A 27,925-nucleotide genomic window follows, 5' to 3' on the forward strand; every position below is an offset into this window, starting at 1 on the left:
TAAAAGAAAAATTCTAAAGACAGCACGAGAGAAAAATCAAACTACCTCCTGGAAGATCAATCAGAATAGCAGCAGACTTATCAGCAGAAACATTATAAGCTAGAAGGGACTAGAGTTCAATCTTCAAAATTCTCAATAAGCAATTTCAATCAAGAATTTCCTACCCAGCCAAGCTCAGCTTCATCATTGATGGAGAATTAAAATCCTTCCCAGACACCCAATCCCTAAAAGATCATGCTGCTTCTAGGCCAGTTCTACAAGAGATACCTCCTCAAGAAGGTATTAAGCACAGAAGAAAAAAAGAAAGAAAGAATAACTATGCACTTCCCAAGAATGCAGAAAAACACAGAATCAACACAACACACCTTGCAGCAGCAAAATTGAAAGCACACACACATATCAACCCAAAAGTAAAAAAAAAACTGCCTTATAAGAGCCTCATAACAGGGATAAACTCTTATATTTCAATAGTCAGCCTTAACATCAATGGATTAAATGCACAACTGAAAAGATATAAAATGGCAAACTGGATGAAAAGATATGGAAGGACATTATATAATTATAAAGGTTGAATCTATCAACAAGAATTATCCATCCTAAATATATATGCACCCAACACAGGAGCACTTGGATTTAAAAAGCAACTTCTAAGTAAATTAAAAACGGATATTGATTCTAATGCTGTCATAACTGAGGACCTAAATATACCACCAACAACCCTAGAAAGATCATCAAGGCAAAAAATTAATAAGGATATCTAGAACCTTAACTTGACACTTTACCAAATGCACTTAATAGATAACCACAGTACACTTCACCCAACAACCACGGAACATACATTCTACTCATCACCACATGGAACATACTCCAAGACTGACCACATACTCATCCATAAATCAAGCATAAACAAATTCCATAAGATCGAAATTCTACCATGCACCTTCTCAGACCATAGTGGAATAAAAATAAATATCGTCACCAACATAATCTCCCCCTAATGCACAAAGACATGGATACTACACAGCACAGTGCTGAACAACTCCTGAATCTACACAGAAAACACAACAAAAATTAAAAGACTCTTAAGAACAAAGATACATCTTACCAAAACCTCTGTGATGCCATGAAATCAGTACAAAGAGGGGAATTCGTATCTCTACAAAAACACATCAACAAAATAGAAAGATCAACAGTCAACAACAAAACAAATCATCTAAGGGAGTTGGAAAGGCAAGAACACCAAAACCCTAACATCAGCAGAAGAATTCAGATCACCAAAGTAAAATGGGACATAGAGGACAAAAATATCATAGAAAAAAAACACTGAAACAAAAAACTGGTTCTTTGAAAGGATAAACAAGATTGATAAAGCCCTAGTCAGACTGACTAGTAAAAAGAGACAAAAAGCCCAAATAAATACACTCACAGAAACACAAAGCATCAAGTCATAACCAACCCTGAAGAAATACAAAAAATTATCAGAAGTTACTATGCACACCTGTATGGAAACAAATTCAAAAACTTAAACAAAATGGAGGACTTTCTGACATCATACAACCTCCCAAGTTTGAAACAAGAAGAAATAGAGACCCTAAATAGATCAATAACAACCCAGGAAATTGACTCCATCATAAGAAAACTATCTACCAAAAAAGTCCCGAAAAGATGGCTTTTCAGTGGAATTCTACCAAATATATAAGAAGGAGCTGATACCAATCCTATTGAAAGTATTCCAGGCAATCGAGAAAGATGGAACTCTTCCTAAATCATTTGATGAAGGTAACATCACACTGACACTCAAATCAGGCAAAGACCCAACAAAGAAAGAGAACTTCAGGCCAATATCCCTGATAAGATAAATGCAAAAATTTTCAACAAGATTCCAGCAAATCGGATCCAACAACATATCTCAAAAATTATCCACCATGACCAAGTAGGCTTAATCCCCAGGATGAAGGGCTGGTTTAACATCCACAAGACCTTAAGTATAATTATTAAACATATCAACAGATCTGAAAACAAGAACCACTTGATAATATCATTAAATGCAGAAAAGGCTCTTGACAAAATCCAACATCTATTCTTGATTTTTAAAACAAACCTTGAACAGACTACAAGGGTACTCCCTAGGACAGGGGGAGCATACCTCAAAACAGTCAAAGACAGCTACGATAAACCAACAGCCAACATATTACTAAATGAACAGAAACTGGGAGCATTTCCCCTGAAAACTGGAACAAGACAAGGACGCCCACTCTCATTCCTCCTGTTCAACATAGTGTTGGAAGTCCTAGCTAGAACAATCAGACAAGACAAGGATATCAGGAGGATTCCAATAGGAAAAGTGGGAATTAAGCTATCCCTTTGTGTGAATAATCTGATCCTATATCTGGAAACCCCAAGGGAATCCATCAAAAACCTCTCTGCACTGATAGAAGACTTTGACAAAGTCTCCTGGTACAAAATTAACATGCAAAAGACAGTTGCATTCTTATATACCAATAACAAACAGGCAGAAAACCAAAAAAAAGTACAATCCCATTCACAGAAATACCTTGACATCTTTAACCAGAGAAGTGAAAGACCTTTATGATGAAAACTACAAAACAGTGCTCAAAGAAATCAAAGAAGACACAAGCAAATGGAAAAATATTCCATGCTCATGGACTGGAAGATGTCCATCATACCCAAGGCAATATAGCAGATCCAATGCAATACCCATTAAATTACCATCATCATTCTTCTCAGACCTGGAAGCAACAATACAGAAATTCATAGAAACAAAGTGGGAAATGTCACTTCTAGATTTTAAACTTTACTATAAGGCTACAATAATCAAAACAGTCTGGTATTGGTACAAGAACAGGTGTATAGACCAATGGAACAGTATAGAGATTCCAGAAGCAAAACCTTAGTTTCCCAATCAATTCATCTTTGACAAAGCCTCCACCAACAACCACTGGGGAGAAGAGAACCTATTCAGTAAATGGTGCTGGGAAAACTGGCTGAACACATGCAGAAGAATGAAACAGGACTCCTAACCTATCACCACACACAAAAATCAACTCCAAGTGGATCAAACACCTAAATGTAAAACCTCAAACTATCTTAGAAAATGTGGGAGACACCATTATAGAAATCAGAATAGGCAACCAATTCCTGATCAAAACTCTAGATGCCCATGACATAGGAGATAACACAGACCACTGGGACCTCATCAAACTGAAAATCTGCAAAGCAAAAGAAACCATCAAGAGAGTGGGGAGACAACCCACAGAATGGGGAAAAAATATTTGCCAAATGTATATATAACAAAGATCTAACATCCGGGATCCACAAAGAACTTAAATGTACCGAAAAGAAAAGCAAACAGCCCCATTAAAAAACTGGGCAAAAGACATGAATAGACACTTCTCAAAACAACATATACAGGCAGCCAATAGACACATGAAAAAATGCTCAGTCTCATTAATCATCAGAGAAATGCAAATCAAAACCACATTGAACTACCACCAATCTCTAGTAAGAATGGCCATCATTAATAAAACAAAAAACAACAGTTGCTGGTGAGGATACAGAGAAAAGGGAGTACTTCTACCCTGTTGGTGAGAGTATAAACTAATTTGGCCTCTATGGAAAACAGTGTGGCTATTTCTAAAAGAGCTAAAAATCAATCTTCCATATGACCCAGCAATCTCCCTTCTGGGAATATACCTGGGGCAACTCAAATCACTCTACAAAAAAGATACCTGTGCACACATGTTTATTGCAACATTATTCACAATAGCAAAAACATGGAATCAACTGTGCTGCCCATTGCAACTGGACTGGATAAAAAATGTGGTACACATACCCGATGGAATATTATGCAGCCATAAAGAAGGACAAAATTATGGACTTCGCAACAACTTGGATGGATTTGGAGTGTACCATACTTAGTTATCTATCACAGAAATGAAGAATTCAGTACCACATTTTCTCACTCATAAGTAGACCCTGAACACCTATCATAATACCACAAGAAGGGGACTGGCAGTAGTGGGACACTACTGGGTGGGGGGCACATAACATCAAATAAGGGTGCCTGCTCCTAATCCAGGCGGAGTGAGGTCCAATGGGAGGCCCAAAACCTCACCTGTAGTTAAACCACTTAGCATGAAATTCTGACTTGTACTCTACAACTAAAATAAAACAGAATAAAATAAAATAAAATAAAACACACTCTTATCCATGGCTGACAGTGCAGACACAAATGCATTTATGGCTAACGATGTGTTAGAGACCATACTTGGTGCTAAAGACACAGCCATGGAGCCAAAAGACATAATCTTCAAGGTTACTTGGCTCTAATATAGCCAGAAATATGAACAAGTGAAAGGAAACTTATGTATGTGTCAATGCGTGTGTGCATGAAGAGAGACAGACCTAGATCTAGATACAGATACACAGTGATGTAGTTCTTAGACATGGAACCTAGTCCCAAGAGGCCAAGAATGACTTGCCTTCTGTGAACGCCATGGTAGGGGAGAAAAGGGAGCTAGTGATGCTAAGAGCCCGGGGAACTAGGGGACGAGGTGGGCACAGCTTTCTAGGCAGAGGGCCACCAGAGCCTGGCGCAGAGAGCAACGGCACACATGTGAGACAGAAAGCAGGTTCTACAACCACAGCACAGCCAGGCCCTGTCAAAAAGGGCTTCAAGATGCTCACTGAAGATGTTTTGATAAGTGGACATTTAGAAACGAGCTTCATTTCTAAAAAGCAAAACCATGATATAACCACACTGGCTAAAATATGTTACAGTTGTTAAAATGGGGGTTTAGAAAGAATTTTAATAACATGGAGATATGTTTAGGTTTCAGGAATACATTTTAAGGACAGGTGTTTTGCACTTGTAATTCCAAAACGTTGAGAGGACAAAGTTGGAGGATTGCTCGAGGCCAGGAGTTCAAGGCCAGCCTGGGCAACATAGTGAGACCCCATCTCTACAAAAAAGTTAAGAAAATTGGTGGGTGTGATGGTACATGCCTGCAGTCTTAGAAACTGAGGAGGCTGAGGTGGGAGGATTACTTGATCCCAGGAGTTCAAGGCTACAGTGAGCCATGATGGTACCACTGCATTCCAGCTTGAGCAATAGAGCAAGATCCTGTCTCAAATAATAACAATAATAATAATAACACATTTTAAAAACTACTATTTTATATGAGATGCTGACAATTAAAAAAACAAATGTACAAAAAATGTTAGTAATAAAGAAAAAAATGGTAAAAGTGGTTGTCTCTGGGTTGTAGGATAAAAGATGATTTACTTTTCTTCTGCTTTCCTATATTTTTCACCAACCATGCATTATTCTTCATTATTTTTTCAATTGTAAGCATTTTATTTAAAAAAGGTGAAAATCAAAAGATTTCTAAAAGAATATAACATTGTTCCTGAAAAATTAGTAACATATACAATGGCGTATGGATACATGCCTCACAGTATCCTTCTACACCTTATAAAATGATCACTGTTCATTCATATTGAAGGTCAAGGAGTCGGTAGTATCATTCTCATAATTTGGGAAAAATTATTAAGTGAGAATTTGGTACAAGGCTGAGACAATTTTATGGCAGTGTGGAATTCATTTGTAAAATATACTAGAGAGTTTCACATTGGATTATGAAACAGAATTTACCATTTTATATGAAGGCTGCTAGAGATAGATTTGAAAGAGAAGACAAATTGATCTTTTTGTTCCCTGTGGCCCAACATTTGGAAGAAAAAACATATGTTCAATATTATATAAAGGAAACTAATGGTTGAAATAAGATTATCAGTTAATTTTTTCCTCTTGGCAAGAGAAAATAAAGAGAAATGCCACGGCGAGGCATTCCTGGGGAAGGGAGGAGAACAGAGGGGCCATGAGCTTCCGCCCAACACACTGATGGTATGACATTTTATAAACATTGTATCTCAACACTAGGGGCGCTGAATTCTGAAAATCTGCCATATAAACACTAATGATAATGATGACTTACATGTTCCTGTATATTGTATGTCATACCTCATTTCATCCTCACAAGAACATTTTTACTATAGTGAAGAGCAAATCAAGTTAAAGAGATGATAAATAACTTGCCCAAACTTCTATGGCTTTTAGAAGCACTTCTGGAATTTGAATCCCACCTTATATTTTTAGCTCCTAAACTCTTCTGTCTCCCCCAACAAATGGCAAATAGTTGAGCAGAAATTCTCTGTTTGTCTAAAACTTTGTAGGCATCAAAGACAAGCTTATCTCCTATTCCTCCACACTCGCCTGAACGACCATAACACTAACTCTGTAGCTCTCTCTTCTGGCTTCTAACATGCTCTGGGATATGTCCAGAGAGAGGACAAGCAGGCTTTCTCTCCCCTACAGCGTAGATGAAGACTTGGGGGCATTATGAAATCTCACTCATGTTCCCTTTCCCTACTGTGTTCCCAGTATCACCAATGTGTCCTTGAATATGTGACTGGTCAAAGAATTGTTGAATTCATGACTGTTGACTGACCTCTTGAAGGTTATGAATGCTATTTTCCGCAGAATCCACATCTTGTCAGAGCTATCCTGAAACCCCCAATGACGAACAGAAGAAAGAGATTCCATTTAGAAGGAAAGTTGCCAACTCATCAACAAAGGAGCTTTCTGAAAAGACATCTCACTGTCTAAATAACCCCTTGGGAGAAATGAATCTTTATGTTCCCACAGTCTTTTTTTTTTTTTTTTTTTTGAGTTGGAGTCTCACTCTGTCGCCCAGACTGGAGTGCAGTGGCCGCTCCCGGCCACCGCAGCCTCAACCTGCTGGGCTCCGGCGATCCTTCCACCTCAGCCTTCCGAGTAGCCGGAACTTCAGGCGTGCGCTGCCACGCCTGGCTGATTTTTTGATTTATTGCAGAGATGAGGTCTCGCCAAGTTGCCCAGGCGGGTCTCGAACCCGCGGGCTCAGGCAATCCACTCACCTCAGCCTCCCAAAGGCGCGGGATTACAGGCTAAGCCACCGAGCCCAGCCCTACAGTCTTTAAGTTAGCATCTCAATCAGTAATTTCTTTAAAGTGATTTGCTTGTTATTTGAAACAAAATTGTTTCTATCATTTACATATTTATTTTAAATAATCTCCCTTTTTACCATGAAGATATTGCTTTATTTAGACTCATTCTTTCATTCCTTTTCTGCTCTTCAAGTTGTTTGGGACCCAACAGAAAACATGTGAGCAAGGTCCTAGTGATGCCACTGGCATCCTAAACCAACAACAATGCCCCCAAACGAGTCTGTTTTATGTCAAATCTACTTACAACCGCTGGTGAGGGAACATGGATGCTTGCAACGGACCGTGGGCGGATATGGTTGACCAGATGGCAGAGGACAACACCATCCATGAGAGCTGCTCCCAGGTCTTCATGCAGACTGACCTTCAGTCTCATCTCGATGCTCTGTTGGGAAAATTAGAAGGAAGCCAATTGCTATCGACACTGAGGCTGCTGAGTAAAATATAATTATAGGTATTTACGAACAGAGGCCTTCATTTCATTATGGAAGGTAAGAATAAGAACAACACTGACATTGAAAACTTTTCAAGCAGTATCAAAAATCCCTCTGTATAAAAACAAATTCAGCTGTGTCTGAAATTTTTAGTTAGAATGAAAGGAATAATGGAATCACTTCTTGAGTTCAAGGTTTTCTCAGCCTTGACTATGAAAATATAAATTTCTGTCCTTTTTTAAAAAATTAAACTTTGATTTTGAGATAATTTTAGATTCGTATGCAGTTGTAAAAAATAATAGACAGACTACATGTACCCTGTGCCCTTTCCCTGAATGGTTACAACCTGTAACAACCAGGCTATTGACCTTGATAGAGTCAAATACACAACATTCCTATCATCACAAGGATCTATCCTGTTGCCCTTTTAGCCATACCACTCCCCTCCCACCACAGAGTTCCTCTTCAGTCTTGCTCTCATTCCCCTTTCCTTCTGGGTCTCCCAGATATTAGCGCATTTGCTAAACCCCTAAGGGTCCCAGAGGCTCTGTTTATTTATTGTTAATCTGTTTTCTCTCTGTTGTTCTTTCTTCCAGTTTCATTCCAGTTCTTTTCTTTGTCACCTACATTCTGTTGTGGAGTCCATACACTGGGGGCTTTTTTCTAATGTATTTTTCAGTCCTAAATTTCCATTTGGTTCTTCTTTATATCTTCTAATTCTTTGCTGAGATTTTTCTAGTTTTTTGCTGAGGTGTGCTTTTCCTTTCTTCCAACCACATTTGTAATTTGCTTGCTGAAGCGTTTTTATCATGACTGTTTAAAAACATCTGTCAGGTAATTCTAACATCTCTGCCGTATCAGTGCTGTCATCTGTAGATTGTCTTTTTTTCATTCAGTTTGAGATCTTCCTGGTCCTTGGTATAATGAGGGATTTTTCTATTAAAAATAGAAATACTGGATATTCTCTTAGTGTGTTATAAGACTCTGGATCCTATTTAAACTTCTGTCTTAACTGTCTATTATTATTATTGTTATTATTATTATTTTTATACACTGCTCCAGCAGGGAAAGGGGGCTACCATCTTGTTATTGCCAGATGAATGTGGAAGTCTAAGTTTCCTACCGGGTCTCAGTTGGCCAGGGTTTAGGGGGTGGGAATAGGTGCCTCCTTACTCCTGGGTGGGGCTGGAAATACAGGCTCCCCATGTGGTCTCCACTGAAACTCTGGGAGCAGATAGGACTCCTTACTGGCCAGTAGAGATGGAATTTCTGGTTCTTGACTTGGCCTTCCACCCCAGCAGGGCAGAAGACTAGCCTCCTGACTCAGCCTTTGCTGGCATGGGTGAGGGGGGGAATCACAGTATTTTCTTGGTGTTCGTGGTGTTTAGCTAGAGTATTTATTGTCTAAAGGTTTTCTATCTTGCCTTCTTCCTGGTTGTTTGGCTAGAGAAAGGCTTTTTATTTTTTTTCTAGGGTCTGTGCCCGTTAGTGTTTCCAAGTTCCCAGCTCCAAGTCTGAGATACATAAGGCAAAAAAGAAAACTCACGGAGCTCACCACCATGGTGTTCCTCACACCCCAAGAACCCTAGCCAGTCTCCTTTCTTCTCTTTACCTTTCAGACTGCTTTTCTGTTTGTTTTGTAGATAATGTCTAAGGGTTTCAGGTGTACTTAGTGGGAGGAATAGGCAAAAGTAAGTCCGCTCCATCAACTTGGAAGCAGAAGTGGAAGAATTCGTTTTAAAACCTCACATAGAAGTTTCTGCTTTGCAAAAAAAAAAAAAAAAAAAAAAAGATCCTTTTAACTGCATAATAGCCTATGAAAGGATGACTTAATCTGGTGATCTGTAATAAATAGACACTTGAAAAACAGTGAATACAATAATGCTATATAGATCTTTCAGAACTTCCTTGTGTTTAGATATAATTTTTTTAAAGTACTCTTTAGTCTCTAGTTTTATATCACTAAATTAAAACATAAGTGATGAATATAACCCGTGTTTAACTTTAAATGATAAGATATCACTGTTTGAGAGAAATATCTGAGCTTCTGACCTCATTTGCACAGAGCTCAAAAAGCTCAGCTTCCAAATTTACAGCATGTCCAAATGCTCTGGCAAAGGACAGAGGTCTGCTTTTCCCTGGTGCTTGCTCAACTAACCATAATGGCTTAAAGTGGTGGTAAGAGATTCTGAAAACAATTTTTCCTCCTGACTACCTGCAAAATTGTATAAAGTATCATCAGCTACAACAAAGATGCTTACTATCTTGATTCACTTTAAATCTTATTTGTAGGATTCATTGTCCATTTGTAAAACTCATGTCTATCTGAAATTGTATATTTATTTATTTCCTTCTTATTTACTATCTCTTCTCAACAGAGCATAAGATTCATAACAGTAAGGACTTTTTTTTTCTCTCCTACATCCATCATCTAGAATACCACATAGTATAGCATGGAATTCAATACACATTTGCTAGTGAAAGTAGAAAATTTGATATAAAAACTTTGTCCTACAAGAAGCATTTTTATCCTCTTTTGGTTCATAGCTCTGATACTTCATAGCTCTGATACTTCTCTTAGAACATGAAGTAGTTGTGCAGCAATTTATTATGTGCTAATAGCCAATACCAATGTCATCTTCTTTGGTGACTGACACCTGTACTGCTAGTTAACATTCTATATATTTATGTAGAATCTTCATAACCAGACACAAAGGTCATGTGGGTAGAAAAATACCTGCCCATCGGGAACTAAGAAATAAGATAAGGAAAAGACAGTCACTAGTCCCTGCGATCCCCAAGCTTAAAATTCTTGATGGCACCTGGCATAAGACTTCATCCTTGGTAAGAACTCAAATGGTTTGCCTATTAAATGACTGATTTAAAAGCTCTGACCAGTTAAGGGTACAGAATGAGGATAACTATAAACATCTGTAAATTAATGGGATTATTATCATTGAGTAAATAAATGACAGGCATTTTTTAAAAAGTGTACCTGAATTGAAATAGTGTCAGCATTTTGTATTAAGTATTTCTATTACTTCATGTATTCCTTATCAGAACCTACTAAGGTAGATTGGAACTATTTTTTTTTTTTTTTAGTACATAAAGAAACAGAAAGTCCAGAATGTTAAGTGACTTGCTCAATAGCAAACATTCCGTCAGTGACCTAGGTAGATTTGAAACTAGGATTGTTTGCAACGCTTCGAAGTCTATTTATATATATCATGCTGTTTCAATTCTGAAAATTATTCTTTTGTTACATAATAGTTCTTGGGTACCTCACGGAGTTGTTCCACCAGTTCTTTCTCTTCTCTCAACTGCTCCATTTTCCTCCGGATTGTAAACTGTGGGTCTATAGATTCCAGATTTCTCTGAGGTCTTAGAAATACTACAATAGAAAGAGGGAAAAAAATCCTTTATGTAGTGCCTGGTACAGGTTGGCACATAGGGCTATTCATATTAAAATTAAACACAGTTTTTACTGATCCCAAATAATTCATTTGCCATTCAAAGAAAAAAAAAAATTCCAACTTCACAGGAGAAGCTTGATTCAAATATTCTAATTTTAAATTATACTGGAATGTGGGGACAGCCATGGTCGCTGCCAACAAGCTGTAATTTTTGGTGATAATCAACTGAATCCAGAGAAGGGTCTGGGTCATTGTTGGACTCGTTCCAGGGCACTTCTCTGATGGATCTCTGGCTCTCATCTTTCCACTGTTTTTATTCTAAGTTTTAATTTACACTCACAATCCTTTCATTAAACTCAGATAGTTTATTTCAAATACAACTCTAAAACTGTTTTGCAGACTAAAAATAAGCTTACTTAATTTTTTTGTTGGCATACAATTTTTCATAGGCCTGGGTTAAGAACTAACTGGTGATATGTGGATTATATATTTGAGTGTGCAGTAAAAAAAAAATTCTGCCTTCTACCTGTTTACTGACAGGGTATCCAAAAAGTTTGCTCTATGGAGATGAGCCTGGACTACTTTGAGGAAATTTTGCAAGTTTAGAAGCAGCTGAAGAGATCCTTGACCTAAAGAATAGCAACTAACAGTGGTGCTCCCATTGAAAAGAGTTGAGGAAATGCATGCTTTTAACCTCTGAAGGACAACATCTTTAGAGACTAATCAAGAAGATAAGAAATATTCTACAAATGGAAGAATGATTATAGCAAGAAGTTTAATATTTTTATGGTACAATACCCAGATTTAAACTTACATTAATTTCTTCTTAGAGACTTTTATCCAAGACTATCAACTTTCCATGCACATAAGAGACACACAGTAGTAAAGAGCTATTAATAAAGAGCTTCGATTCCTCTGTCTCATAGACTTTCAGACTGGGGTGAGAAGGGAGAGTCATCCAGGAAATTTTGGATAAACAACTCCAATCTCAGAAATCAATAACGTAGAGAAGGCTGCACTGGCATACTGCAATGGCAGTGGTTTCAATCACTATAATTTAAACAATGTTCAATAAGAAGCATGTGTAACTTTTATTCTGTCCTGACAAGCATTTCCTACAAACATCTGTTGAAGCTATTTCAATGTTTTAGATTTTTAAAATTAAATATAACTTACAAATATAATACTCGGGATAAGAAGACTTGAGTTCTCTCTGTATAATCAAAAGTCTTATGCACACCTAACTACATAATTTTAATTTCAAATTTATACCTTGGAACATGTATTCTTGTTCTCGCACCTCAGCATTTTCTTTTTAAATTAGCTATAACATATATTTGAATCAGTATTCTGGTGCTCTGTAGAAGATAAGGAAGTGGATACATCTGAAATCCTTGACTTGCAGGAAGAAAATGGATGGTCTAATATACGTAAGACCTTTTGCCTTCCAGAACCTCAAAGAGAAGTCATCTTGTGGCCTGGGGCTTCTGCAGAAGCCACTGAGGGAAGTCACATACAAAAAGAACCAAAAGCATGTTGCAGGAGGGCTGTCATTGAGTCCCACAAAACCCAAGCCTTACAGGAGGTGAGACTAGCTATTTAAAAAATAAAGCCAAAGCCAGTAAAAGAAAGACAGCATGACCAAGCAGAGAGAGATGAAAATTCTACAGAGCAAAGAGAAATGAAGAAAAGACTGACCAATCAAGAAGCATGGAAAAAAAATTGGAGAATGCATTAAACTTGCCGTTACACCATCTTGAGGGAAAACACAAGAAAACCATTTAAACACAGCTAAATGAAAAAGAAATATATAACAATGTAAAATCTAGAAATAATCCATACCCACAAAGAAAAAAGTCAACCAATTTTACCAAAAAAGTCAAGGAATGTGGACAGCTTTAGGTAATACACTCATATGCCAGCAAGGGGCGCCTCAACACCGTTTAAACAAATCGAATGCTTTGGAGGTTTTATTTTCCTTTGCCTTTTTTTCTAGGGGTAATCTTATCTAATACAAGGTGTATAATATTTTCAATATGTTTTTATTGGCAGATTTAATTCTGAATATGAAAATATCAGGAAGTTGAAAGAACCGTGAGCTTTTGTATAGCAGCACACAACTCAATTATCAACACATTCTCTAATGTGACATATCAGGATAACGCAATGGTGTCTGGGTTTTAATTTCCTGGCATCGACTTTTCATTTTTAAATTCCTGTGCAGCTTAAAAATACAACATGCATGCTTGGGCATTCCTTCTATGAATGTTAAGCAGTCAAAAAATGTTTTAAAACACTTCAACTGTGGTTTTTTAAATGAACACTTCAAATGTACATAAAATTATTGGAAATCATAACAACAGTACTAAATGCTTTCTATATATACATTAACTATGACATGCATGAGGATGCAAAATAACCTCTTTAGCCTCATAAAAAGTCTATTGCACACATTAAGTGCAGGCTAATTTTTCTGGGTTAGTTAAGGCAGAATAACTTTACTGGGGCCATGAAGGTAGCTCTGATTATATCAACTATTTATTTTGATTTTTGTATTTTAAAGATGTGGGGTACAATTCAGGGTTAGGTATACAAAAGTTCATTATGTAGGTACACTTGTTGATAAGGTGTGCCCCTCTCTCCCCTGGGAGTTTCCCTCAACTGCCAATCCCACTACCTCTCCCCCGGCAGTTTCCCACTACTGCCAATCCCTTTCTTATAGTATTATAATAATTGTTCAAGGATTTTTTTTCTTTCAAATAACAAACTCAGTGACCAGCCTGGGTCAAGTCTTCAGAAAATATATCTATGAAAGAAATATTCTGGCTTTCCATAATTTCCACATTTCAAGAATTCCCTTACCTAATTCAGGGGAATAAAAGTTTTACTGAATGCTATGAGATAATGTTAAGATGGTGCCCCCTTGTGAGCATCTGTTTTTCAAATGAAATGCCCCTTTGACTGTTTAAGTGTAAATAAGAAGAAAAAAAAGAGGGACAAGAGAGAGTGAGTGTATGCATAAGTGGTTGGGTGCATGAGTGTGTGTGTGTGTGTGTGTGTGTGTGTGTGTGTGTGTGTGTGTGTGTAAAAAGAAACAGGAAGTAGGTGATTTAGGATGAAGAAAAAAGAGGTCTGCTTAAATTGAGCCTATCATTTAATTACTGTAAGTCATATAAGTAACATCTAAACAATAGAAAAAACTGCCCATATATGTAATTTATTTAGCTGAAGAGATAAGCATGAACACTGCATTGGATAATGAATAAAAGCTTATGCAGAACATCAAATTCATCCTTGCAGGTACTGGTCAAATCCTACGATTTTTCCACGATCTCTACATTTTCCTTCACTCTCCTCCCCATCATCATCCTCGAGCTGCGAGTAATCTCTGTCACCTATGAACATACAGCATTCTTTATCGGTGTCTCTTCCACAGCACTCACCACTTTCTGTCTTAAAGCAGAGTGATATTTCTCTCTATTATGGGGATCTGTAAGAATTTATGTCGGTTTCCATCTTGTACCCTCTGCCTCTGCCCCACAAAGAAGAGAGTTGGACAGAAAGTGAGTTTGGTAAATGAATAAACAAGTGTTTCAAAAACTCCCTCATTCAAAGATCAACCTATTTCAAGAGGGTTGTTGCAAAAATTATTCTATTCTGATAATAATGAGTTGTCTGACTTTTCCCTCTCATGAAAAATCTTCTAAACTTTGTTTCCAGGTCTGAATGCATCAGATTCTGAAATAAAGTTCCATGAAAGCAGAAATCTTGGCTGTCTTTTTTCAGTGCTATATCTGCAGTATTATGCCTAGTACATAACAGGCACCCAATAGATAAGAGTATACAAGAAATCATTTATCTAACTATTGTGAGATCTTTCAGTTAAGCAAAGAAATAAAGCTCACTGATCTAAACATTGCCCAAAGTGTACATTATCATTAAATTACTGCATGAAATGAACTCTTCATTTAAAAAATATCAGTCCATATTACTAACCTTCATTACATAAACTTGACTGAAATTCATGGGGAAATTGTAGGATTTGACCAGTACCTGCAAGGATGAATTTGAGAGAAAATTTCTTCTCTGTGGAAACATGAGGTTTTGAAATTTAGCTTTCAATTTCTCCTTAAGAATCTAAACTGGGCATGATGTTTAAGAGACACAAATTCAAAAGCAGCAATATCATGACTTTGAAAAAATATCATAAGCTTTAGATCCAGGCTACTGCAAATTAGAAATCTGACGAGTTCACTCATTCATCCTCTTCTGCTGTCCAAAAATGAGTTAGACACATTCTCTGTCCTCAAAAAGCTCAAATTTCTTCTCTATGATCTCGAGCAATTTACTTAATTCCGTGGCTTTCAATCCTACTTGAATACCACATAATATCACATAAAAAGCAGGGAAAAAAAACAAAGAAAACTATTAGTGCTTAGACTAGATGCTACACCAAATAAATTAGCATCTCTGAGCGTGGACCCAGGAATCTAAATGCCTATAGGTGGTTCTACTATGAAGCCACAGTTGAGAACCACTGGAAAAACCTCTCATATCCTTAGTTTCCTCCTTATTATAATAGGAAAAGTAGTATCTACAGCGCACGATTGTTGTAAAAAATTTTAGAAATGTCTGTAATCTGCCCCAAAATGGATAAGTCCATTCATTCATTCTCTCCTGATAATTTAAAAATTAATTTTTAACAAGTATAAATTAGTGCCTAGCAATTCATTGCAAATGAAAAAGCAAAAAGGGCTCAAAAGAACACAGGAAGGATTTTTAACTTCAAAGAGAAGGTGAAAAACAAAGACTCAGTAAGAGAGCACAATGGCAAGGGAAAGAGCAGAAGCTAAGTCTTCAGGTTGAAAACAAACTTAGATCAAGCTGCTCCAGTGAGCTACAGGGTAGGCAGACCCTCCACAGACAAACTTCCACACCCTCCTTCATCTGTCTTTCGGGGCAGAACTTTGGGGATTGTGGGAACTCAAACTCCCAAGGGCCTTCTAGTCAATTCATCTTTAAAAATCTCTCTAAAGAATACATTTTAGAGAAAATGGAGAATTTAAAAAGAGATAGAATTGGGATGAAATAGTCCAGTGAATTTACATAAATGGGTCATTTTAAATAAAGCAAGACAGTAAGCAAGGTATAAGGATGCGGACTTTACCTGAAATAATAACTAAAAAACATAAAGTTAAGTTAAATGATGTGAAGTTGAATTGGTAACAAGATGCTGCTGATTTACAAAGATAGCTGCAGACACCAATTAATGAAGAAAATATGAGGAAACAAAACTGATGCTGTAATCAGCTTTGAAATGTCAAGAGGAGCCATTGAATAAAATCTACTGAAAAGGAACCTGCAAGAACAACATAACAGGTAGGTTGTGTTCTTCTCGCAACATTAGATCATAGATAGTTGGACATACAGTGCAGCTTCTTTAATTTAAAAAATGCATCAGAAAATGTATTCCAATCACAAGGTAAGTTCAGAACAAAGAGAATGAAGATATACATAAAAGATCAGATCTGAGAACCTGCTTTTGCACAGAAAATTTTCTGTTGCCCAAGGCATAGTAGTGACAAATTACAAATCGGGTAAATGACAACCACCAAGCACCTGACATAACTGACCGAGCCACATGAGTATTGAAAACAATCCCTTTATTATTACTGTGGTACAGCATAATAGCTGCACGTGAATCCCTGGAATTTTCGCTCACAAAAAATACCAAATAACTACTGCAAGGTTATTTTATTTTTAGAAAGATTTTTTTACAATGATTCTTTTCTATGAAAATCTGAAGGTTTTTAATAAAAGGAAGGCAGCCTGGCTTAATGCTTTGCACACATTTATAGAAAGAATTTATATATGGTACAGGCGACTCCAGAGTTAGGATCCCTGATGTGGCCCCCTATCCACCTCTGCCCTGCAGAGGCAGCTTGTCTCAATTTCTGCTTTTAGTCAGTTCATCTATAAGGACAGAAATTCTCCTTCTACATAAGATGTCTAATTTTTTGCCAGCTTAAAAAAAAGTCCTTTGGTTTCAGATATCGCTCCTAAAGAAATACCGAAGTTGCCTGGCTCGGTGGCTCAGCCTGTAATCCCAGTACTTTGGGAGGCCGAGGTGGGTGGATTGCCAGAGCCCACGGGTTCGAGACCTGCCTGGGCAACTTGACGAGAGCTCATCTCTACAATAAAAAAAAAAAAAAATTAGCCAGGCGTGGTAGCACGTGCCTGTAGTTCCAGCTACTTGGAAGGCTGAGGTGGAAGGATCACCGGAGCCCAGCAGGTGGAGGCTGCAGTGACCGGGAGCGGCCACTGCACTCCAGTCCGAGTGACAGAGTGAGACTCCAACTCAAAAAAAAAAAAAAAAAAACCAAAGCACACATAGATCTTTCATTCTAGGCTTTATTTCCATTAAACATAAATAGTTATGCTTTTGGAAAAACAAAAATGCCTCCCCTCCTTTTATTTTTTAAAAATTTTAGGTAAAAGGACAGCTCAACAGGAAAGTTTCCATTTAGCCCTCTTCAACGTTCAGAATTTAAAACAAGATGGCAAGAGGAATGCCTTTTGTTTCATGATTATTGTTTTTTAATCCTACTTGTTTTTAGTTAAACAGTTTAGAAATCTATATAATATTAAAATTCCTTTTATAACTAATCTGTCAAAGTTTACACTGTCCTTTCCCATAAGAAAATTTATAAAAGCATTTCTGGCTGAATTTTAACCAGAAATCACAGCAAATGTTTTAAATACATATTTTCTAAGTATTACACATAATATATTTAGATATAAAGGTATTATGAGAAAACACATCTTCCCATTGTGTCCGTACTGTGGTTAAACCTCACATTTCGCTTCCCTTCCCTACAAATCACTCTCTGTTTCGTTTAACGTGACTACTACCATTTTGTAGTTGAAGTAAAATGTTTAAAATATGAACTAGCATGAGACTAGAAGGGAGATTAAGATACAAGTGGTATGTAGACCTAAATAATTATATTTGTTTTATTTTCATTTTCTAGACTATTTAAAATATTTAATGGCTCAAAATTAAAAGATATCCACATTAATCCCAGCTGAGTACCCTCAATTTATTTCATTTTATTTTATTTTTTTGAGACAGGGTCTTGCTCTGTTGCCCAGGCTGGAGGGCAGCAGTGTGATCACAGTTCACTGCTGCCATGAATTCTAGGGCTCAAGTAATTCTCCCATCTCAGCCTCCCTGGTAGCTGAGATTACAGGTGTACACCACCATACCTGGCTAATACTTTAATTTTTTGTAAAGACAGGGTCTCGCTATGTAACCCAGGCAAGTCTTGAACTCCTGGCCTCAAGCAGTTCTCCCAAAGTACTGGGATTACAGGCGTGAGCCACCATACCTGGGATCAGTTTTTTATTTATACATTTGATTCTTAGGCCAAGTTACTATTTTTGTACGTTACACAGATGAACTTACACTCAAGAAGGTATCAAAAGTCAAAACATGCAAGTCATTTGGGAAAAAAAGGAGAAGGCAAATGATTTATCTCATTTTTAGAAACTTCACAACAAGAACATTATTTTCAACGCACTACTCTAGGACCAGCCATGGAACATTTTAGTTACCTTAAAAAAATCTCATATAGTAAGCATAAATAATAAAAGACCAAACTCTAAAAGCATTTAGTTAAGACGGAGGAGCAGGCAGAGATAATCCAAATGAACAAACCCCAAATCTTTGTAAACAAGCAAACAAACCAAAAAACTCAAGCAGAAAAGGTAGAGAAGAAAGTAGCAAATTCCCCAAATTGAGAATACTCAAGATAATTAAACTGCGGTTTGACACACTGCTAGAGCATAATGCACATGCACTTTTCTGGACTTCACCCTCCAGGCTGATGCTTCTTTCTTGTACCAGGCATGCAGGTGAACACACGCTCCCTTCAGCTACACAGAGATGACCGTTCAGTATACTCATTGGCTTATTAATGAGAATATCAGAGAATAGGTACAAAGCCACCTACCATTGTCACTGTCTCCTTCAGATGGAACACTGTAGCTAGTGCTGTCCCATGTCTGTGCCTGTGTAAGTGTGTTGAAGGAGATAGGAGGAAGAATGAGGGCTGGGTCTGCAGGGGAGCCAGAGAGCCAGTCCGCGTACAGTTGCACAAGGACCAGGAAAAATCAAAGGGGCAGCAGCATTTCACAAATGGCATAGGGTTTGTATGGACATGAAGAGTGGATTTCATTTACATGGGGTTTAATTTCAAATGCATAATATAGGAGAAGAATGAAAGATGGCGCATGGAATAAAAAGAATGATAAAAACTGAGTGTTAGTACTCATCAACCATATACTTTGCATGCAGTTAATATCGTTAATCTTAACAGTTCCGAAAGCCCACAGACTTAGAATACTAATGAGTCAGGTCAGGAGAAAGGAAGAGTACCCATAGGTTACGTAGATAAAAAGCAAAAGACCTACGAGATACCTTTCTCAAAGACTTTCTAAATGACTAACAGGCTTAGCAAATACAATTCACACCAAAAAATGCGGTCACATAGGTCAAAGCTTAATATGTGTAAATATAACTATTATTTAGACATAAAGCTATTATAGAATCATTGTTTACCCATAGTGATTTACTTTTTTCCCAAAGCAATGTAAAAAAATTTTTAAAAGTCATCTGTAGGTCTACTGCCATGCTTTATTGATAGCTGAATCTAGCCAATTCTAGTCTCAGTCATTGACATACCTTGCAATACTGTTTAAAATACTGCTCAGTAAAACAAAAAACAATGTTGGATACTAGTAAGTCTATTTAACAACAAATCCAATTAACCAAAAGAGATCAATCAATATCAAGAACTTTTGAGTTGGTCACTTATGAAATAGTATCTCTTATTTTTGTACTAAATATTCACACAGCAATTTCATATTCATAATTATATATAATTTTTTATTCAACCATAAGGCAGGGCCAATAAAACAAATGAATATTTGGGTATGTGCAGTTGCCTTTCTTTGGGAGGAAAACAGAAGAGAAAAAAAGGTTTCTTTTTAAGAAAACTGTCAGCTTACTTTAAGAATCTACGGTCTTATTCCAAATTGCTAATCTGAGCAGCCTGTTTTTATTTATAACACGGAAATCACATAAATCCACATACTTACTTTCAAAGTAAAAGTTAATTAGCTTTAAGCATTCTAAAGCTACTCACTCAAAAACAGTTTCTATCTTTTAATCATAGTATCTCCAGCTCAGATTACTGTACATGTTGTCTTCCAGAAAATATGAAAAATACACTTAAACATAACATACTATAATATTTTAAAATTACTAAATAAAATGAAAAAAACCCAGTGCATGACACAAGTTTTATAAAGTTCCAACAAGCCACTTGATGTTCCTGAAGATAAATCAGCATTATTTACAGCAACCAGACTCCACAGAGCTTTCAACAACTACAACAATTTCGACAATGGTTGGGTAGCATTACAGAAAAATGGGAAGTTTGGAAAGGAAATTATAGCTGTTTTTTGCTGTTCAAAATAAATATACCATTTATTTTTGACCACTACAAAGAATACAAAATAGCTTTAACAGTGCCAGTACAATACAATCCCTAACTTTGATAAGTTGAGTTTAGACTTCAAGAAAAGAATTAAAAAGCCACTAGAATAATTTTATAATTAAATTGCAAGCTGCACGTTCAGATAATAAAATTATTCTTTGGAGATCCATTCAACTTTTGATTTGCTCAATTATGAATTATTTTTAAATTTTGTAAAGCTGCCTATAAAGATTAGGAGATAAAGTCCATAGCTCAGTGTGAGGTCCTCAGTATGTGGAGATAAGTTTCCTGGTGGGTCACTGAAGGCATAGATGAGGCATGCCAGGAATCACCTCTATTCCTCCTAGGACACACCTGAGACTGTGGAAACGGAAGCCCAGCCAGGGGCCCTCAGCCCAGACCTGGTCACATATGTTTAGTTCCATACACAAATGGAAAAGACCAAGCCACTTGTGTCTTTTTTTCATGTACAATTTAGCTCTCCATAAAACACCCACTAACTCTTGTCACACGTTAGCATTTTCTCACATGGCTTTTTTCATATAGTGCATGCAAATTGCCAGGAAACTATTACACTTGGCCACATGTTACCAAGGGTACAACCTGCTCCAAGAATGAAAAACATTCCCCTTAATAAAGAATCATCTTAACAAGGAAAGAAGAGGTAGAAAGCACCATAATGCCAAAGACTTAGGCTACACGGAGCTGTCAACGAGAATTATCCAATTTGCTGTGAGTTACCTAGTTACCAAAGCAGAAAGTTAGGCCAATTTTATATTAAAAATTATTGGTCCTTAAAAAAAATTTTTTAAAATAAAGAATCATCTTTATTTGTTTTTCCTATGGGTATCTTTCTCCAAAATGGATACATGTAAACTTCTACTGTTGTCAAAATACTTAACTGGAAAATTCAGTAACATCTGAGTTCTACACAAGCTTTTGCTTAAAAGTGCCTAAGTCCTTTATCAGCACTTGCTTAAAGGCATAGGTAGTGAGTGTATACTAAATAGCAAACAACAAAAATATTAAAACAAAAACCTAAAAGGAAGACAGCACCGTAACTTCAAGTAAACGGAGAAATCAGAAGAACCACATTTTTCTACACAGAGTCCTTCTTTTCAAAATCAATAGTTATTTGGAACATTGCTATAATTTACCTTTGTGAATAAACTAATAACAAATGATAAAATAGGTAACAAAAGCAAAATGTTTCCCCAAAAAGCTCTTAAAACAGTAACTCCTGACCATTCACACAAGCCTTGAAATGATCACCCTGTAATGTGAGTAAATGCATGGAACCACCCAAGCTCAGACACCAAATGAGGGTGTCTCAGAAAGGAGTCACTTTCCTCAAAGCAGGTGGCTCTGCAACTCAGCAGCGCACCAGAATCCACCAGGGCAAAACGGCGACTGTTTTGTTTTCCTCAGGTAAAAAACTCAATAGAGCATTTCTTCCCCACTGACATCTTCCCACCACTTTTTTTCCCCCTTTGCTCTGATTCAAAAAAAGATAAGATATCCATTATTGATAACATGGACTTAGCTGATTCACTGAAAACGAAGTTCCATACTCTGGCCTCCCTCAGCTGTAACAAGGTGTTGATGCTGGGATTTCAACTCAGCAGAACTGACAAGGATGTACACGCTGATATTGATAATACTTTCAAAGGCTCAAGAGAAAACACTGAGTTATTTAGTGGAAGAATGGGTGGAAGTTTTAATTTACCTGATCGAGGCTTCAGGCCAAACGGAGCTGTGCTGTTTGTGGTAGGAGAGACTGCAGGGGAGTTCTCTCTCATCTGTGATGTTAGAAGGAAAAGAAATTAGAAAAACCAGAAGCAGAATGATGTATGCTTCTCTGTGGTCAAGGATGATAATAAAACCACTCCCTTTTTTACATTTGCAACTGTGTGAGCTAAAAAAAAAAAATCACTTTGCAAATGATTTAAGTGGTATAATCAAAAGAATGTTATTTTGAATAACCCATTCAATTTTTTACCTGCTCTTTATAAAAATATTTTACAATCACATGAAACTGGCAATACCCCTCTAGCACAGTTGTGCGCATGGGTGTGTATACACACACACACACACACACACACACACACACACACACACACACACACACACAAATACACCTAGGTCTCAAGAAAAGCCCATCTGACAAAGACTCTCAAATACAAAGAAATAAGGAAACAGGTAACACAGAACAGAAGTCTCATCTACAGAGAAACTACACACTGAATCATTCACGGATAACAAGACACTCTAAATGTTGCCTATTTGAGTGATTTTCATTCTGCTTTCTGGGTTTTGTTTTGTTTTGTTTGAGTCAGAGTCTCATTCTGTCACCCAGGCTGCAGTGCAGTGGCATGCTTATGGCAACTGCAGCCTCAAGGATCACAGAAGGATTGCTTGAGCCTTCCAAGTAGCTGGAACCACAGGTGTACACCACCACATCTTCCTAATTTTTTGATTTATTATAGAGATGATGTCTCACCACATTGTCCAGACTGGGTTCAGGATTCATTCCTCTTGCCTCTGCCTCCCAAAGTGCTGGGATTACAGGTGTGAGCCACTGAGCCCAATGTGTTTTCTTACAATGATGTTCCCATGTTTGATTTTCAAAGTCTTATAAAAATTAATTTTTAGTTATGAATAGGCCAAATAAGGCTATGATAGCTAATGAGGGTGAGATAGATTCCCCCAGAGACTCTTTAATCACAACCATCTTAGATTATATACATCTGTAAAAGACATCCCAGTTTAAGTTTCATGTAATTCCTCACCTTCCATTAATCTTCAGGAAACTTACCTCATTTGGGGAATACTGGCTCCCATTACTCTGTAATGTTAGATCGTTTTGCACCTTAAAGAAGAAAAAAAAAATGGTATGTTCCACTAGACTGCAAAACTGCTGAGGCAAGAACTGCATCTTTCTTATTTCCATCATATCCATGGACCACAGGCACACAGTGAATACATGTTGAATTATTTAGTGTGTTAAGTAACTAAATACTTGTATTTTCTGAAAACATTCAGCTGTAGTCACAGACAAATACATCTAAAGTATTACACAGACTAAGATAAAGAATTTCCTAGAACAGAGTTCACTCTAAAATATCTGTGGACATCAGCTTACTCTACTAGGTTACCAACCTGCCTGCTGGCTCCCATCCCCATTTTAATTATGAGTTTTTAGAAGTGGCACAAGGCAGCAGTTCTGGAACATTCAGAATCTCATTGGGAGTTTTTAACAGAAACACATGTACAGACCCCACGCCACCTGGGCAAATCTCATATTGTCAGTTCGACACCAATTTGCTTTGGCAACTACCGGTTAAGAAAAAAAGTTTAAGAAATTTTTCTATGGTAAAGCATGCAAGATTTATAAATGGTCATGGAGGAGAGTCAAGATGATATCCTGGTTTCTAAGCAGGAATGGTTGGATGGGTGGTGGCATCACTGAATACCACTGAGGATATGGGAGAAGTTGAAGAGGAAGTTGACAGCTGCCGTTTAGTATGTAGAAAATGAGAAGCATAGAAATGAACTCTGAATGCTGAGGTGGGGGGGGATGCATTTGGGGCATAAGCTACAGATTTGGAAGTCATTACTATTTATGGGGTGCCTGAGCTCATGAGAGAGGTCACATGGTCCAGGGAGACAGTGTAGAAGGTGAGGAGCAGGGGCTGGGGGCAGAATCCTGGAAAACCAGCATGTAAGGGCCACATAAAGACATGGGGTCCACAGGGGCACACTCTAGTTTATCTTACCCAGGCCTGCCTTCTTTATATGGTCATCAAAAACTCCACTGATCCACCCTAATACAAAATTGGGTGCTAGCCAGTATAACCATCATATGTGTATATGCCACTGAATTAGTGAAAATGTGCCTGTTCCTAGTCATTATTAAAGACTGCTATTAAAAAATATTTCCAACTTTGACACAAATCCAAGGGAAAACATATTTTTAGAATAAAATGTCATTAACGTCCTCATCCAACTAAATGGCTTTGTTGATAATGCTAACAAGTAACTCAGGGTTGATTCTTTCCATAAGCAACTCCTCCAGTTTCTCCTACTGTTCCCGCCTCCACACACCCTCCCCAATGCGGTATTATTTATGTATGTGCATGCAATTTGCAACTCATCCTGAATGGATGCCAGCACCACCCACTCTTGATGTGAACAGTCATCCAAAGTATGTGTAAAGTCGAATAATGTGATGTGCTACCAATTACAAACCACTTCCCAATCCTGGCCGGCCCTTTCTGCCGGGCTCACACACTGTGCGGATTCTACCACGGCCAAGCTGCCTTGCTCGACCATCTCCTAACTGAACTGTCAAAAAGCCTTAGTTACTTCTGTCTCGGTCTCCTTAAGCTTTCTATCTTTTCCCCAGTGTCCCCTAGCATCTAAAACAGACTCAGGATTGCAGACGTTCTCATATTTTTCTCTCGGTTTTATATAAAATTTAGTTTTACATCTAAATCTTCTTTCCTATCTAAAATTTAGTTTTATATCCAAATCTTCTTTCCTCTTCTTTTTTTTTTTTGTTTTTGTTTTTTGAGTTGGTGTCTCACTCTGTCACCCAGACTGGAGTGCAGTGGCCACTCCTGGCCACTGCAGCCTCGACCTGCTGGCTCCGACGATGCTTCCGCCTCAGCTTTCCGAGTAGCTGGAACTACAGGCGTGCGCTACCATGCCCGGCTGATTTTTTGATTTATTGTAGAGATGAGGTCTCGCCAAGTGGCCCAGGAGGGTCTCGAACCCGCGAGCTCAGGCAATCCACTCACCTCAGCCTCCCAAAGGCGTGACCATGCCCGGCTGATTTTTTGATTTATTGTGGAGATGAGGTCTCGCCAAGTGGCCCAGGAGGGTCATGAACCCGTCAGCTCAGGCAATCCACTCACCTCAGCCTCCCAAAGGCGCGGGATGACAGGCTGAGCCACCAAGCCTGGCTCTTTTTTTCTTTTTTTTAAGTCAGGGTCTCACTCTGTCATGGAGATGTGTCTGGAGTATAGTGACACCATCACGGTTCACTGTAGCCTTGAATTCCTGGGCTCAAGCAATCCTCCCACCTAATCCTCCCAAGTAGCTGAGACTACAGGTGTGTGCCACCATGCCTGGCTAAATTTTTCAATTATTTTGTAGAGACAGGGTCTCACTATGTTGCCAAGGTTGGTCCCAAACTCCTGAGTTCAAGAAATCTTCCCGCCTCGGCCTCCCAAAGTGCTGGGATTACAGGTGTGAGCCACCATGCCAGGCCAATCTCCACAATTTTTTTTTTTTTTGAGTTGGAGTCTCACTCTGTCACCCAGACTGGAGTGCAGTGGCCGCTCCCAGCCACCGCAGCCTCAACCTGCTGGGCTCCGGCGATCCTTCCACCTCAGCCTTCAAAGTAGCCGGAATTACAGGTATGCGCTACCATGCCCAGCTGATTTTTTGATTTATTGTAGAGATGAGGTCTCGCTGCCCAGGCAGGTCTCGAACCCGCGGGCTCAGGCAATCCACTCACCTCAGCCTCCCAAAGGCGCGGGATTACAGGCTGAGCCACCAAGCCCAGCAACAATTTTTAAAGTTCCTTAAAAGCAAAGGCAACTCCATAGCCTTCATATTCTAGTCCTCTACACCAAAAACATGACTAAACCCAGCACAGGCATTTAACAACTACTGACTAACTGATGCAACACTACAAGGCAGGATGAAAGAAAAACTGGGTTACTTTTTGGAGGGTGAACCCCTTGTGGTACAGGCTTCCCCCACTATGTAAGTGTTCTAGAAACATCAGCATCAGTGTACTAGCTGACAGTGTTTGGCTTCAGTGAATTTTTTTTGGAGATTCTTTCAACGCATTTGCCATTTCATCATGAGCGACTTACAAGCACACCTGCCCATACCACCCTGAGGGTTTAGCAATTGTTGACCAAAAACACCATGACCCCCAAGCCCCATCATCCCTATTTACCCTATCTCTCCTCAAGCAACTTTTTTTGTTGTTGTTTCCCTGATGAAAAAAGTCCTCAAGGGGAAACATTTTGCTGATGTGGAAGAGGTGAAACAAAAAACAGCAGAAGCTCTAAAAGGCATCAAAATTGATGAGTTCAAAACTATTTTGAGCAATGGGAAAAGTGTCTTGTAGGTGTACTGCATCAAACGAAGAGTAATTTGAATGTGACTGAAGATTAAACATATAAGAATACACAATTTTAATAGATAAATTCCAGATTTTTTGATACCCCCCTTGTATGATGAAAGGTGTTGCTTCTGCCTGAATGAGATGGATGAATACAAAAATAACCAAATCATGAATGAGGATCATATTTAAGTTTGGCATAATCCGTATTATTGACCTCACAAATCCATGACTTCCTTTTCTTTTCCTTCTTGCAGTGACTTTCTTCTTCCACCAGAGTCAACTTTTTAAAAACATGGAGATGTGTCTGTCAAGGACAGAGAAAGACGACAAAAAGAGTTCCTCCCGTATGCCAAATATGACTCCTCATTCAACCAGAAAAGAAAAAACTCCTACACTGTATTAAAATAACACAAAACATTGTAATTTGGAGACAGAGTAGGGCTATCTTTTTTTCTTTTTTTTTTTGTTTCATGTCTTCCTGGTGCTCATGAAATCATGGACGTAGGAATATGCCTTTCTAAAACTTTACTGGAGTGAAAGTTCATGGACATTTTAAGCAGCATCCTTAAATAAAGGTGCAAAGGTAGGCTGGACCTGGTATCTCCTGTGTGTTCAGAATAATAATACAATACTGCCCAGTTAGAGCAGAAAATCTGCTCTAGAGGACAGAGTGCAGCAGCTTGCTGGGAAGCCCTCCCAGCACCAGGTGCTAGGCCTGTGCAGAGTTGCAGCTCAACACCTATTGGTTTAACTGCTAGTTGGTGATGGGATAAACAGACACATCGTTAGAAGCAAGCTAGGGTGCCCAACTGACGAAATTATTGACACATTTGTTTGGAAGACAAATTTCCTACTTTAGGAGAATACTAGGCTTTTCCACATAATGAAGCCAGTATTTTTAAACTTCAGGAAGATACCATGAAGCTTTATGAGCATGCGGAAAAATGTCAGGTGGGTTTCAATTTAGACAAGCAGAAGGAAATGAATTTAGAGGAACATCATATATCCTTTACTAAAATGACGGAGTATAGCCGGGCTCCGTGGCTCAGTCTGTAAACCCGCACTTTGGGAGGCTGAGGTGAGTGAATTGCCTGAGCCCGCAGGTTCGAGACCCGCCTGGGCAACTTGGCGAGACCTCATCGCTACAATAAATCAAAAAATTAGCCTGGCGTGGTAGCACAAGCCTGTAGTTCCAGCTACTTGGAAGGCTGAGGCCGAAGGATCGCCGGAGCCCAGCAGGTCGGGCTGCAGTGGCCAGGAGTGGCCACTGCACTCCAGTCTGGGAGACAAAGCGAGACTCCAACTATAAAT

General features: G+C 38.3%; 1 protein-coding gene across 1 annotated transcript in view; it reads right to left on the reverse strand.

Moving 5' to 3' along the window:
* The window catches only part of LOC103267129 (leucine-rich repeat and calponin homology domain-containing protein 1), a gene marked incomplete at its 5' end in the record, with an annotated part of 65,616 nt that overhangs the window by 25,307 nt on the left and 12,384 nt on the right, over positions 1–27,925 (reverse strand). The window contains 4 exons of the mRNA XM_008064730.1: positions 7,313–7,450; positions 10,781–10,890; positions 22,199–22,271; positions 23,288–23,341. Of these exons, the coding sequence (XP_008062921.1) occupies positions 7,313–7,450; positions 10,781–10,890; positions 22,199–22,271; positions 23,288–23,341 (375 nt within the window). The remainder of the gene's footprint in view (positions 1–7,312; positions 7,451–10,780; positions 10,891–22,198; positions 22,272–23,287; positions 23,342–27,925) is intronic.

This window comes from Carlito syrichta, unplaced genomic scaffold (assembly GCF_000164805.1).
Source record: "Carlito syrichta isolate Samal-C Ts95f unplaced genomic scaffold, Tarsius_syrichta-2.0.1 Scaffold307978, whole genome shotgun sequence".
Classification (NCBI taxonomy): Eukaryota; Metazoa; Chordata; class Mammalia; order Primates; family Tarsiidae; genus Carlito; species Carlito syrichta.